Here is a 13,066-nt window from a genome sequence, read left to right on the forward strand (position 1 = left end):
CATGCCCCCATCCCACAAGATTTGAATCATTAAGTTTTCATTAAAATTCTCTGGTTCACATGTGGTTATGCTTTCATATTTTTCCTGTATTTGATAAGCATTGGCACAGATCATTTGTGTCCCTTCAAGACTTAAACACATTATGTGAGAGTTTCTTTGCTAAAATATTCAGTGTTTGTTCTCAAATAACATCACCTTAATTGTGGTCTATTCTTTGTTCAAGTAATTCGCCATTCAAGTTTTCTATCCTTTATCTTTCCTGCCATATTTGCTTCCGACTGGTCCTCCTTATGCTTCTTTTGATCATCCTGTTGTTGTTGTTTCTTTTGTTGTTTTATATCTTTCTGACTCTATGACTTTGTGGGTTTACAAGTCAAGCATATTCATATTTGAGACTTTGAGTAATTGATTGCTGCTTCAGACTTCATTCTAGTTGCTGCTTCCTTGTTTCACTGCACTGAAACTGAGTAATTTGTTGTTACTCCAGGTTAGGCGGTTCATTTTTTTCTTGTTCTGAAAATTATTATAAAATATAGGTTAGAATTTCAAGTTTGGTATTTTTTGGGAAGCAGGACTTTCAGTTTTAAGTGAAAGCAGTAAAATTTTGCTTTCACTTTGTTCCAGAACAGTTTTGCCATCTCCTATTTCATGCCTGACACATCCCAATTATCTCTGCTTCCCTGTGCTCCTCCATGCATCAAGATTCTCCTCTATCTTCCCCTTTCTTTATTCCTCTTCAACCATCGTCGGAAAGGACTTTCCTCTGTTAGAAGGGTCCAGCGTGCCATTTGGATCGGAGAATTTATGGAGGAAATCTGGCCAGATCTAGTTTCAGTCTGCAAAGCCATAGATCTTGTTCTCTTTTGTCTCCTTTCCTTCTTGCCAACTTTGGCTTTTTGTGACATATAATAGTGTTCTTATACCTATATATTTTTTTAGCTTGTTAGTTACTGATACTTATTTAATTCTGAATCAAGTGTATGTTCATTGCATACAAAATTACTGGATATAAGCACCACAAGAAGGTGATGTTCGTAAACCTGTGGTTCACAACTGATTTTAGTCATATGGTAATTCATATAGGAACTTTTGTTTGGAGGACTTGGTCTTCTGTTTCTATATTTGTTTTAACATACTGATTTGAATGTTAGAAAATCATGAGAAATAATAATAAACTAGTACTTGAAGGTCCTTATTGGAAGCTTTTTACATTTTGTTGAGAAGTTTCATTAAGGTGAAGGATGATAAGGGTAACAAATTAAAAGACACAAACAAAGAGCTCTTCTCCACATAACATGATAACACAATTGTTGATTCTTATGACTTTTTAAGTATAATCTTCAACATTCCTGATGATATTATGGCCGGGTAAGAGCCATATATAACTTTGGTTTCTACTGTTTAGATAACTTGAGGTGAGAAAGTGTGTCTCTATAATTATCAGCTTATTACAAAGGGAAAGTTTTTTAAGGTAGTAATACTCTTTGACAGTAATGGGGAACTTTAATTATGATGTTACTCTCTTTATTATGTTCTGACTCTTCCATTTATCTTTCTCATAATAGATTCCTTAATGCTCTTGAAGCTTTGGGAGGGTCATCTTGGCTTGCACAAAATGTAGGATCAAAAAACATCAGTCCTTGGAATCATCCTCTTGGTGCCCTTATCATTGGCATTCGCCAGGTTGGCCTTTCCGGTTGGAAATCAGAAGAGTGCACTGCTATAGAGAGTGAGTTTTTCTCATGGCTACAAAAGGGTTTACATGAAAGAGAAGGTACTTCTTATCCTGTTTTATGTTTTGATTATCTTAGAATTGGATCTGCTGCAATTGTAAAATGTCTTTGCTAAGCATGTCTCTGTCTCCTGCTTATATATGGTTAGGCAATGAAGATGGAAAATATATATGGGCACTAAGGCTCAAGGCTACTCTTGACAGAGCAAGGAGGTTAACAGAAGAATATTCTGACGCACTTATTCAGATTTTTCCTGACAGAGTCCAGGTCAACATTCTTTTTTTGTCAATTCCTAAAAATTCTCTAACACTATTCCTTTATGATGTTTAACATTTTAGTCAAAGGTTAGAACTGCTTGGTCGCTAAAATTTGAATTTCTCTCTTTCCAGATTGTAGATTTTCCTTCTGCCTTACATCAGCCTGAACTCCATTATATTAGTAGATTTTGTACCTTACCCTTTTCGCAGTATGGAAGTGCTTCACCATAGATAGCTGATTCTGAACATGAAAATATAATCCCTTTAACTTGTCGAAGGAACTTGTCTGATGTTTTTTATCAATTCTATCAGACCTTGCTGAAAGCATACTTCTAAGTTCTTAAATAATCCACAATTTGTTCAATATTGTACTCCTAAATAGTCCATCCATTACAAAGTTATGCCTTCAATGGATGCTTTTATGTTTTTTCCAACCTTATTGTACACTGCTCTACCTCTTTAAGTTCTTAAATTATATTTTATAAGTCTTTTTTCCAAAGTTTCAAAGTTGCTAATACCAAGGATTGAGGTATCATGTGCCTATGCCACGTCAGTGCTTGGCATGCAATGGCATTGCTATGTGCCTTGCATTGGAATGCAGCCAATACCATGCAAGTGCCTTGGGTTCTGGTAAGGCATTGGGCACAGTAAATATCAGGACAACTAGCACATGAATCCAGGGTTGAAACTACATGTTAGATTCCTGAATAAATTGTTTCCTTTTTCAATCTGTAAAAATGGTAGCTTCTACTTTTTGATTAGAAAAAGGCATAAAAGAAATACTTATGCATGCCTTCATGCATGGGGCAGGTACGTTGTTTTCTACCAGCAGCTTTTTCAAGTTTCATTGTAATAGTTATGCTATATGTTATGTTGTAGAAAATCCAAATTCAAATACTTTATGAGACCAAGCCCTTACCCCTTTTTATGTGGCATTGCAGAAACTAGGGAAAGCCCTTGGAATCCCAGAGAACAGTGTAAGAACATACACTGAAGCAGAAATTCGTGCAGGGTATTGCCCTATCCTGTTTTTTTCTGCATTTTAAATTGCAGCATATCTCCATGCATTGTTTTATTTTTTAACTATAACCTGAGTTGCCAATCTGATGATATTCTTTGTCAACATTGTTTGCAGTGTTATTTTTCAGGTTTCAAAACTCTGTACTCTTCTTTTAAAAGCCATACGGTTGGCGTTGGGATCTTCAGGCTGGGATGTTCTTGTCCCTGGGGTGGCTAGTGGTACATTTCTACAGGTACTTAATCTTATTTGGTCATCCAGCATAGTAATTATTTTACGCGTATTCCAATATTCCATGCTGTGTTGGGATTTCTAAGATATTAAACTTGAATCTGTTCTCATCATGGAATTAAGTTTTGGGCGTGAATCTAGAAACTGTTAAAAATAATTCATTATTGAAGCATCTATTTTGTTACAAAATGTGAATTTATGTTCAGTTTCCGATATTGGATCCTTGTTCTAGGAGAATGTCCAGTGATTATCCATTATGCTTGCATTTACCATGCTCCACTCTGTATACAAATGGACAGAGGTGGAGCCTGGATTTATGTATTTTTGGTTGGTGGTGTGGGTGTTTGTTGGGGGGGCAGGGGGGAAGGGGTGGGGGGGTTGTCTAGATTGAAACTTGGAATTAACTATAAACATGAAAGTTTAGGATTGAAGTTTAAAAGGCCCTGTTTGGATGGCTTGCTTTCCTGGATAAATTGCAGGAATTCCCAAAGAAAAGGGATATTAGCTACCAGAGCGGGAAAAGTTCAGAAGATATCAACATCCTGGGAGGTCCGATCGAGCATGTAATCCTAGGATCCTAATTTATTTGGGTCTTTAGTTTCCTTCTAAAAGGTGGTTTAAGGTATCCTAATTTATTTGGGTTTTTATAATCTGAAATTACGCTGTTAGGAAGAGTTCCTCTCCTTTCTTTGCTAACTCATTCCCACCGATTACTTCATGACGAGCATTCCACGAGTATATTACTGCAGCATCCAAACAGCCTCTTAGTTTAATGTTTGTTAACTAGTCTTATGTAATCATAAGGAACTGAGTACTTTCATTGAGACGCTTCTAACTTCTACTTTCATTGAGAGGCTTCTAACTTCGAGGTTATATGAAGTCATTGATATCTTATTTTAAGCATCGGAATGATGACTAGATTAAAAAACAAAGTAGATGAGGGAGTAACTCCATCCTTATTGCCCTCAAGTCTATAAGCCAATGTTAGTGATTCAACAAGAGAGAGCATGATTCTTTTTTTCCTCATATTCAGCTGCTGTTCTAAGTAGATCATCCTGAATAACATTCTCGGTGCCATCATAAATTGTGATTTGCAAGCTATGAGGCTCATCTATAGAGGATGAGTCAACGAGGATGGAGCACTTAGTCTTTTGGAATGAGTTTTTGGGATTTGAAAAGATTTCTATGCTCTGGTCGAGAATGGGAGGTTTTAACTTTCTCAGGCTGAATTTTGGAATTTTAAAGGATAGAAGAGAGTTCTAAAATCTCAGATCTTTCGAGAAAGAGCCATGTACGAAGAGGCCTCTGGTTCCCTGTAGCCACTGTGGCTCCGCCTCTGGTTCCCTGTAGCCACTGTGGCTCCGCCCCTATACTTGTTCTTATGCTCATCCTGAAAAGCATCGCCACACTTGATATCACGGTGCATGTTGCACCCTTTTTTGGGACCAACCAGAATGATGTGTCCTGGATCTTCTAGGGTTAGGACCTACTATGTATTAGCCATATACTAATATATATAATTCCATATGATGCCTACTATGCAAGGTTGGAGGAATCGATACCGGACCCTGTACCGGTTCCCTGGTGGGAAGCTTGGTATGGGTCCGCGCCATGCCGTGTTGGGCCGTACTGACATAGGGGAACAGACGGGGGAGTGGGAGAACGAGAGCGGAAAAGAGAGAACGGGGGAGGGAGGGACGCCGGCGGATGCGGGCGGAGGCCGCGAGGGGGCCGACGCTGGGGAAGAAGGGTCGCTTAAAAAATTTGCCAATTCGTAAGTGAAATCGGCAATCGATTTGCTAATTTCACTTACGAATCGTCTTATGTTTTAATTTTGCGATTCATAAGTGAAGTCGTTAAATCGATTGTTGACTTCACGTATGAATCGGTAAATTTTTTAAGCGACTGACCCTGTTTCAAAAAAAATAGGGGTCGGCCCCGGTGTCGGCCCCTTTGCAGCCTCCGCTGACCCTCCGTCGGCGTCCTCTCCCTCTCTTTCCCTCCTCCGCTCGCTCTCTTTTCTTCTCCTCCTCCGACTCAGGGAACACGTCCCGTTTAATAGCCGGAACTATACCGGTGAGCTCCAGTATGGTTCGAAACTGGCGGAACCAGCCGGTTCGGATGGATTCTGCTGACGTTGCTACTATGTGGACCAAGGTTCGTCGTACCGATACCGGACTCCGTACCAGTGCCGCACTAGCATATGCATACTGAGTGTCGTTACGGTACGGTATGCGATATGCTAGGCTGAGGATGATAGTGGTATTTTGATGATTAATACAATGATTAAGAGTATGTTACAAGTTAATTCGATACATCATTAATAAGTCCGTCACTCTCGATACATTAGTATAATGAGATTAAGATGTATTTCAATGATTATTAATGAGATAAAATTTGCGATCCAGGTGTCATTTTTCGCCAAGAAGGATAAGGATGGGTTCTTAAATAACTTTAATCTAAGATAACTCGTGCCACAATCCTTCTAGTCGCTCTCTTATTTTGGAACCCCAATAGACTAGTTCTCGGAATCTGTAAAACAACAAGAAATTGTATAATGAGCTAAACAACCCAGTAAGTAATGAACACTCTAACTAGATAAATCAAGCAATAATATGTAGAAAATAAATATATATGAAGTTTCAAGGTACAAGTCAAATAGTTCTTAAATTCTTAAGATTCTTTTCACGGTTTTGAGGTTCTTTCATATATTCAATTTATCTTGTCGATCTTGGACTATGACCACATGTTCCTTGTGGCAGGGTCATCAACACCGACTAATCTTCTTGCGGTGAGTCCTTCAGGACAGTCAATTGCCAACGTATCTGCCCCCATTGGCGGGGTCCTCAACATAGCCAGGTCGTAGTTCAATTAGTTCTCTATTTTATAATTCAGTCATGAAAACATGCAGTGTCAAAACCAAATATCGTTTATATCTTAATTTCTTTCAATTTATCAGATTCAACTCAATAGACAGGAACTATGACCACATGTTCCTTGTGGCAGGGTCATATCACCGACTATTCTTCTTGCGGTACCAATGTATTAGCCCCCATTGGCAGGGTCCTCAACATAGCCCGACTGCAAGTCTGAATCTATTTCAAGTCATTATCTTTTTTTACATTATGTTCAATGTTCTAGGCCGAAAGGCACAATGTCAGAAGCAAATACGTTCAATCAGAGTCATACAATATTCTAAAAATATACATATAATCCATGCATCAAATTCGAAATCACGAATAATACGATTCGTAAAACATATATATATATAGCTTGCCGATAAATCTAGAAAAAAGGTTACATCACTTACCTTGCGAACGCGATCCACAACAAATCCAATTAATTCCGTAAATCTCTCGCAAAACCTAATATTCAAAAATCATATTCTTCTTTTAAAATTCATCACAATATATGTATACAAAAACCTAAATTTTAATATCCTCCCATAGCTGGCCCTGCAGGAGTGCCTAGCACCCCGAGTTTGGGTTCATATCCGTAAACCACCTCCTCTCTTTATTATTATTATTATTATTATTTTTCCTTTTCTTTTTTTTTCTTTTTTTTCTTTTTTTTCTTTTTTTTCTCTTTTCTTTTTCCTTCTTTTCTTTTTCTTCTTTCTTCTTTTCTCTCCCGACTCCCCTTTTCTCCTTTGGCGAAACAAGGGATCCGTGACCCCCCACCGCCCCCTCTTCTTTCCTCTTGGTCGAACCCAAGGGCGGTTGTGGCGGCCGGCCTTGACAGCGGCAGGTGGTGGCGGAGCAAGCTCGGCCACCCCTTGCGGCTGGTGGCGACGAACACGCGGCGGCTAGAGCTTACGGGCCGAAACCCTGTTTTGGACCCAAATCTGGCGCTTGGCCGGCTCCAAACAACCATACACTGTGGCTAAGCATCAAAAGAGGAGAAGGCGAGCGACTCTTACCTCAGCCCCGACGAAGACCGGCGCCTCTCTTCCTCTCCGGCGGCAAGGAAGAAGAAGACCAACCAACAACGCTCTCTCTCGGCGGCAACATGAGGAAGGAGCTCCAACCCAAGGGAAACTTGGGCACGACAGCTACCTCGGGTGGCCTCAAATAGAAGGAGAAGAAGCCTTAAAAACAAGGCTTCCTTCTTCGGGATGGAATGAATCCATCCCGCTGATTGCACGTGAGGCCAAGGCTTGGGACTGGGCCGGTCAAATGGACCGGGCCCAGTTCCAGGGTCTCACACATAATGCAGCGGACAGTGATACGGTCACTGTGCCTTTGACTGTACCCCGTGCATTAGCAGCGGGCTGCTCAGGTGTTGGATCCGTTATCACATAAAGGATCCGTTCATGCTCTAGCACTATCTTAAGTTTTCTAAGGCAGTTATTAAAATTGGGTCCAGTCAACTTGTCATTATCCAACAATGAACGAAGTAACAAACTAGTAGCCACTTCTGCATAAAAAGAAAATCGGCTATCAGTATATGAATTGACAATACCCTAAAGACTTGGACTTTAGTCTAAAGGTCCTCCCACTATTTTATACAAATTTGTAGCCTCTACCTCAAATTCGAAAAATTACACTTAACTCTTTAGTGGGTACTAGAGCCCAATAGATCGCATATGGGCCCGAGTGTGGCTCGGCCAACCCATATGCACCTATTTGTAGGTTCTGAACCAATTGTTTTACCAAACAATTTCTAGTGATAATTTTGCCCGTCTCTTCGGCAGGCGTGTGGCGCTTCCACCGAAAATTCTGGTTAGGTCCAACCTTTAAATGATAGGGTTCCGTGTAATCTACTAATAGATGACCAAGCCCGAGTGTGGCTCGGCCCACCTGATCACCTATTGAAGGTACACTCAACTCATCATATATTGAATGACAATTCTAATGGTCAAATAATCACCAGGCGTGTGGCGCCTCTAATGATTATCTAGCCATTGGATCCATTATCATCCAACTTAATGGAAGGCTATGACCTAGTTATCTCTATAACTATTTTATTTTAGGGACCTAATAATTTTAGAAGATTTGATTTAATTGAGAATAAATGAGAAGAATCGGTTAATCTAGATCCTCCCACTGACTTCATCAAGTCAGATTAATAAGAACTAGATTCAATCCGATTAAGAAGGCACCTAAATCAGTCATACTGATTTTTCTTAATAATTTTAGAAGATTTGATTTAATTGAGAATAAATGAGAAGAATCGGTTAATCTAGATTCTCCCACTGACTTCATCAAGTCAGATTAATAAGAACTAGATTCAATCCGATTAAGAAGGCACCTAAATCAGTCATACTGATTTTTCTTAAAGGCATGGGTCAACTCAAATCATTAAGTGATCCAATCAAAATGTGATTGACCATGTCAGCTAGGTAAGTGAGATCGGTGGAAGGGATATGCCATTAACTCGACAAAGACGAATCAGTGCGAGTAGCTTCCAATTAAAAACCACTGGTCAAAATTGCCAAACTTTAGACACCGACTGGTTAATCAATTTTGATTTGATTACTCAAATGACTCGGGCTCAATCTCTAAGCCTCAATCAAGTTCCATCTTGGTCTAATCAAAGACATGGAATTTGATCAACTACAACTATTGTATTTGATCTAGAGTTTTCTTGACCTAATCTAGTTATTACTTAATTAGATTTGATCAATTAACTCTAATTAGACCTTGTTTGATTCTAACCCTAGGTCTAACCCAATCTTAAGAACTTGATTTGAACTAACCCAAATGCCCCAAGAATTATGCAATGTCATTGACTTGAGTTCACAATTCTAGATCTAAGTTTTCATATCACTTAATTCTTAATTAAGTATAAGCTTATGAAAATTTCAGATCATTGCATATTCTTTTAATTACATATTAACTACAAAGTTTCAGTTCTTAAAATTTATTTTCAGATCTAAGATTTGCAATTAATCATATTTATTTCAGATTTAATTCATGTTTAAATCTTAGATGATTTATGTTCATATATCACATATACAAACTAATATGAATTAACTTAAACAACATACATCATATGCATTTGTTTTCAGATTTGATTTGTTATACAAAATCAGAAAATAAATGAATCATAAATTTTATTTAGATCTAATCTAAACAAGTTTATGATTTTAGATTTATTCATGTTCTTTATATCACATATACATCGACATGAATTTATCTAGATCTCATGCATCACATGCAACTGATTTTCAGATCTGATTAATCATGCAAAATTAGTAACTAAATCATTTATAAATACTCTTTAGATCTGATCTAAACATATTTATAAATCTCAGATTTAATTACAAAGATTAAAACAGATTTTAATCTACCTTTCGTTGTTCATCTTCAAGGATCAATCACAGTGGCACCCCTACACGCCATAGGAGATCCCATCGAATGGGAAAAGAGGATAATGAACCCTTCTTTCTCCTATGACCGGACGGCTTGGTGATTAATCCAATTAGATTATTAAACTACTTAGATTAATACTGTCATGCCCCGCCTCTGCGAGGCACGTGAGGCACCCAGTGCCCACGTGGGAGCCATATAAGGGGGAATACGGGGCTCCCCTGCCAGATATTGTCAGGCTCCGGGGCTTCACGCAAGTGTCCTTCATCCCTCCCCGATTTTGTTTTCCATCCAAAATGCGTCTGCAGGATTAGGAGACACCCGCCTCATATGCCCAGGCTCTGGAACGAGTCTTATAACAATTCAGGACCTCACCCAAAATGGCTAGCCGGAAGGTATTTTTGGGTTCCTTGATCCTATATAAGTACCCAAGATCTATCCAGCGAATAACCGATGTGGGACTAAACATACGCCCGCACGGATCCTCACATACTCCCCCCCGTTCAAGTCCTGACGTCCTCGTCAGGCTAGGGGTTCAAATCTAATCACGAACACCACGATCGGTCCGTGGTCAACCCTAGTAGATCCGTGCTGCAGTGTCCCCTAGTCTACATAAGTTATGGGCCGGATCCGCTCTGATACCAAATGCCACGCCCCCGCCTCTGCGAGGCACGTGAGGCACCTAGTGCCCACGTGGGGGCCACATGAGGGGGGAACACGGGGCTCCCCTGCCAGATATTGTCCGGTTCTGGAGCTTCACGCAAGCGTCCTTCACTCCTCCCCGGTTTTGTTTTCCACCCAAAACGCGTCTACAGGATTAAGAGACACCCGCCTCATATGCCCAGGCTCTAGAACGAGTCTTTCCGATGTGGGACTATTGGGCCTCACAAATATAATTGTTTTAAGCATAAATAGTTTAAACATTCAATAAACCTTGGCTCTGATACCATTGAAAGGAACCCTTGCGTGCTGCATGCATTTATTTTTCAAAAAAAATTACAGCGGAAGCATTTAAAAATTAAACTATTTAATTTTTATGCATGCTAGAGATCAGATCTCTACAACAAAAATAAGAACCATGATTTAAATGTTTATGTAAAGCTTGAAACAATGATTGTATGTCTAACATACAATTCTGAAATTTCAGCAATCCTGAAATTTCAGCAACCATGTTTAAGATCTAATCTTAACTTTAATAAGATCAAATCTCATACCTGATTCCTTGGAGGTCTTGGATGACTCCTTGATCACAATTTGCAGCCGCACACGCGTCCGGCCTATAGATTGTCCACGCGAAACCTTAGGTAGATAATCTTCCGTGAGAATGCTAGCTCGCACAGGAACGTTGCAATGGCTGAAGCTTTCTCCTTCTAAACACTCAACCTTTAATTGTTTTTCAAGGAGTGGAGGATGGACGTGAGGAAGAAGGAGAAGAAGGGATGGAGGCCCTCAGAGATTTTTTTCAGAATTTTTTGAACCTCTAAATATTGTATATCTTGAACCCTAGGCGTGGGGATCTTTTATAGCCAAAAGACCCCCCCACACCTCACACCTAATTTAGCCAATTAATTTGGCTGATAAAATCCCCAAAAATTATGGTGATTTGGCAGCTAAGAGGAGATAAACATATCCAAATTTCGTGCATTTTGGATCCCTAAAAGATAGGAATTCATGCGTCCAAAGTTCAGCCGCAGACCACCTTATTTCATGCGCCATGCAATCCCTTCAAATTAGGAAATTCATATAAATCTTTTTAGGAAGATTTGAGACGCCATTTTTATAGGAAATATAGCCCCACGCCTCCTCTCTTCTCACGCCAATTTTTGGCCAAAAATAAATAGGATAGGTGTGGAAAATTTTAGGGATAAATCAAGGTGTCATTCTTCTCCAAGAAGGATAATGATGGGTTCCTAAAATTTAGGGATTTTTCTTCTTATCCAATTTTGATTATTTGGACTCATAATCCTCATCAAATAAGGTCTTCTAATTGATTTAGATCAATCCCAATCCAATTGGGTCAAGTTCCATCAATTGGGTCAAGCTCAATCTACTTGGGTTGAACCCAATCCAATTAGGTCAAATCCTGATGCAGCCCAAATTGAATCCTATTCAATTTGGCTCAACTTAAGCCCAATTACTCAATTAATTGAGTTCATTAGCAATCTAATTGCTAATTAATCCTCCAATAATTCAATAATTATTTTAATGCAACTTTTGCTTAGGATAATTTGTCAATCGAATTGACCAAATTACCCCTGAATGATTATTAATCATCAATCAGCTATTTGATCAACCTAGAAACTTCTATGCGTGTGACCCCATAGGTTCGAACCTAAGCCGGTAGCACAAGAACAACTTCTTATACTAATCGAAATGACCATCTAGCAATGGTACTCGACGTCCGGATAGGCCGAATGATTGCAAAGCAACATTCAAGAACCCTTGGACTATGGTTACCATATAATTCAGAGTTCATTGTCAACTTTTTAATCAGTTCATCCATAATGTGTTTCAACTTTACAAATCCTGTGACTTTTCACAAGGATTATCCTGGCCAAGGTTTTACTAAATTGAACACAAGGGCATTATCTCCTGTCACTAGGAGGGGTCAATTCCATCTTGACTCACACACCAACTTCGCAAGTACTTGACTGCACCCAGTAACCTTCCGTCACTGAATTAGAAACTTAGATAGTCCGGTACCAAAGTACAGTGAGTTGCTTGCTGGTCACCATGGTGATCTCAGGTCGGAGGGATACATATACCTATATCCACTTGGAACATCTCTCGACAGACATATCAGTGTCTCCACACTCCTTGGTTAAGAGGACAACCAACGTATATGTCACACAACGACCTAATCTCGATAATGTTGTCGTCCTAGTAACAACATATCATTTGATCGTGAACAGTTTTAAGGACTTGAAGATAAATCCTTCTTTATCATAAAATAAGTCCTAAGGACTTCATCATATAGGAGTTCATTTGAAGATGTACAATGAAATGATGAATTGTTGCCCAGAGGTGCAGCCCAAGAGGGAGGGGTGAATTGGATCTTTTAAAAATAAACGTGTGAAGAATGTGAGTTATTATTATCTTTCAATAACTTGCTGATTTAGCAGCGGAAATAAGATTGCACAAATGAAGCAGTGAATAAGATGAGGAAAGCAATCAGAAATATGCACTGGAGGAAGAGAGATAAATCACACACACAAACACCAAGGTTTATAGTGGTTCGTTGCACTTCCATCACCTACGTCCACTCCCCAAGCCTAGCTTGAGATTTCACTATAACCTAGCAGATTACAGCCTGATTGTTTTTCGGGCTCACAATCAAAAATTCAGTTGGTTTTCTCAGGCAACCAACCGAAAACCTATCCCCGTTTGTTTTTCGGGCTCACAAACAATCCAGTTGGTTTGCAGATAAATCAACCAAAAACTTTACACCGTTTGTTTTTCCGGACTCACAAACAACCTAGTTGGTTTTCAGACAAACCAACCAAAAACTATTTTTCT

General features: G+C 39.3%; 1 protein-coding gene across 2 annotated transcripts in view; it reads left to right on the forward strand.

Annotated features, from left to right (window-relative positions):
* Window positions 1–13,066, forward strand: part of LOC103714355 (phosphoglucan, water dikinase, chloroplastic) — a 64,216-nt gene that overhangs the window by 41,780 nt on the left and 9,370 nt on the right. For both annotated transcript variants that reach the window (XM_039133857.1, XM_039133856.1), the window contains exons 10-13: window positions 1,566–1,774; window positions 1,882–2,000; window positions 2,932–3,002; window positions 3,126–3,243. In XM_039133857.1, coding sequence (XP_038989785.1) covers window positions 1,566–1,774; window positions 1,882–2,000; window positions 2,932–3,002; window positions 3,126–3,243 — 517 coding nt within the window. The remainder of the gene's footprint in view (window positions 1–1,565; window positions 1,775–1,881; window positions 2,001–2,931; window positions 3,003–3,125; window positions 3,244–13,066) is intronic.

This window comes from Phoenix dactylifera, chromosome 14 (genome assembly GCF_009389715.1).
Source record: "Phoenix dactylifera cultivar Barhee BC4 chromosome 14, palm_55x_up_171113_PBpolish2nd_filt_p, whole genome shotgun sequence".
Classification (NCBI taxonomy): Eukaryota; Viridiplantae; Streptophyta; class Magnoliopsida; order Arecales; family Arecaceae; genus Phoenix; species Phoenix dactylifera.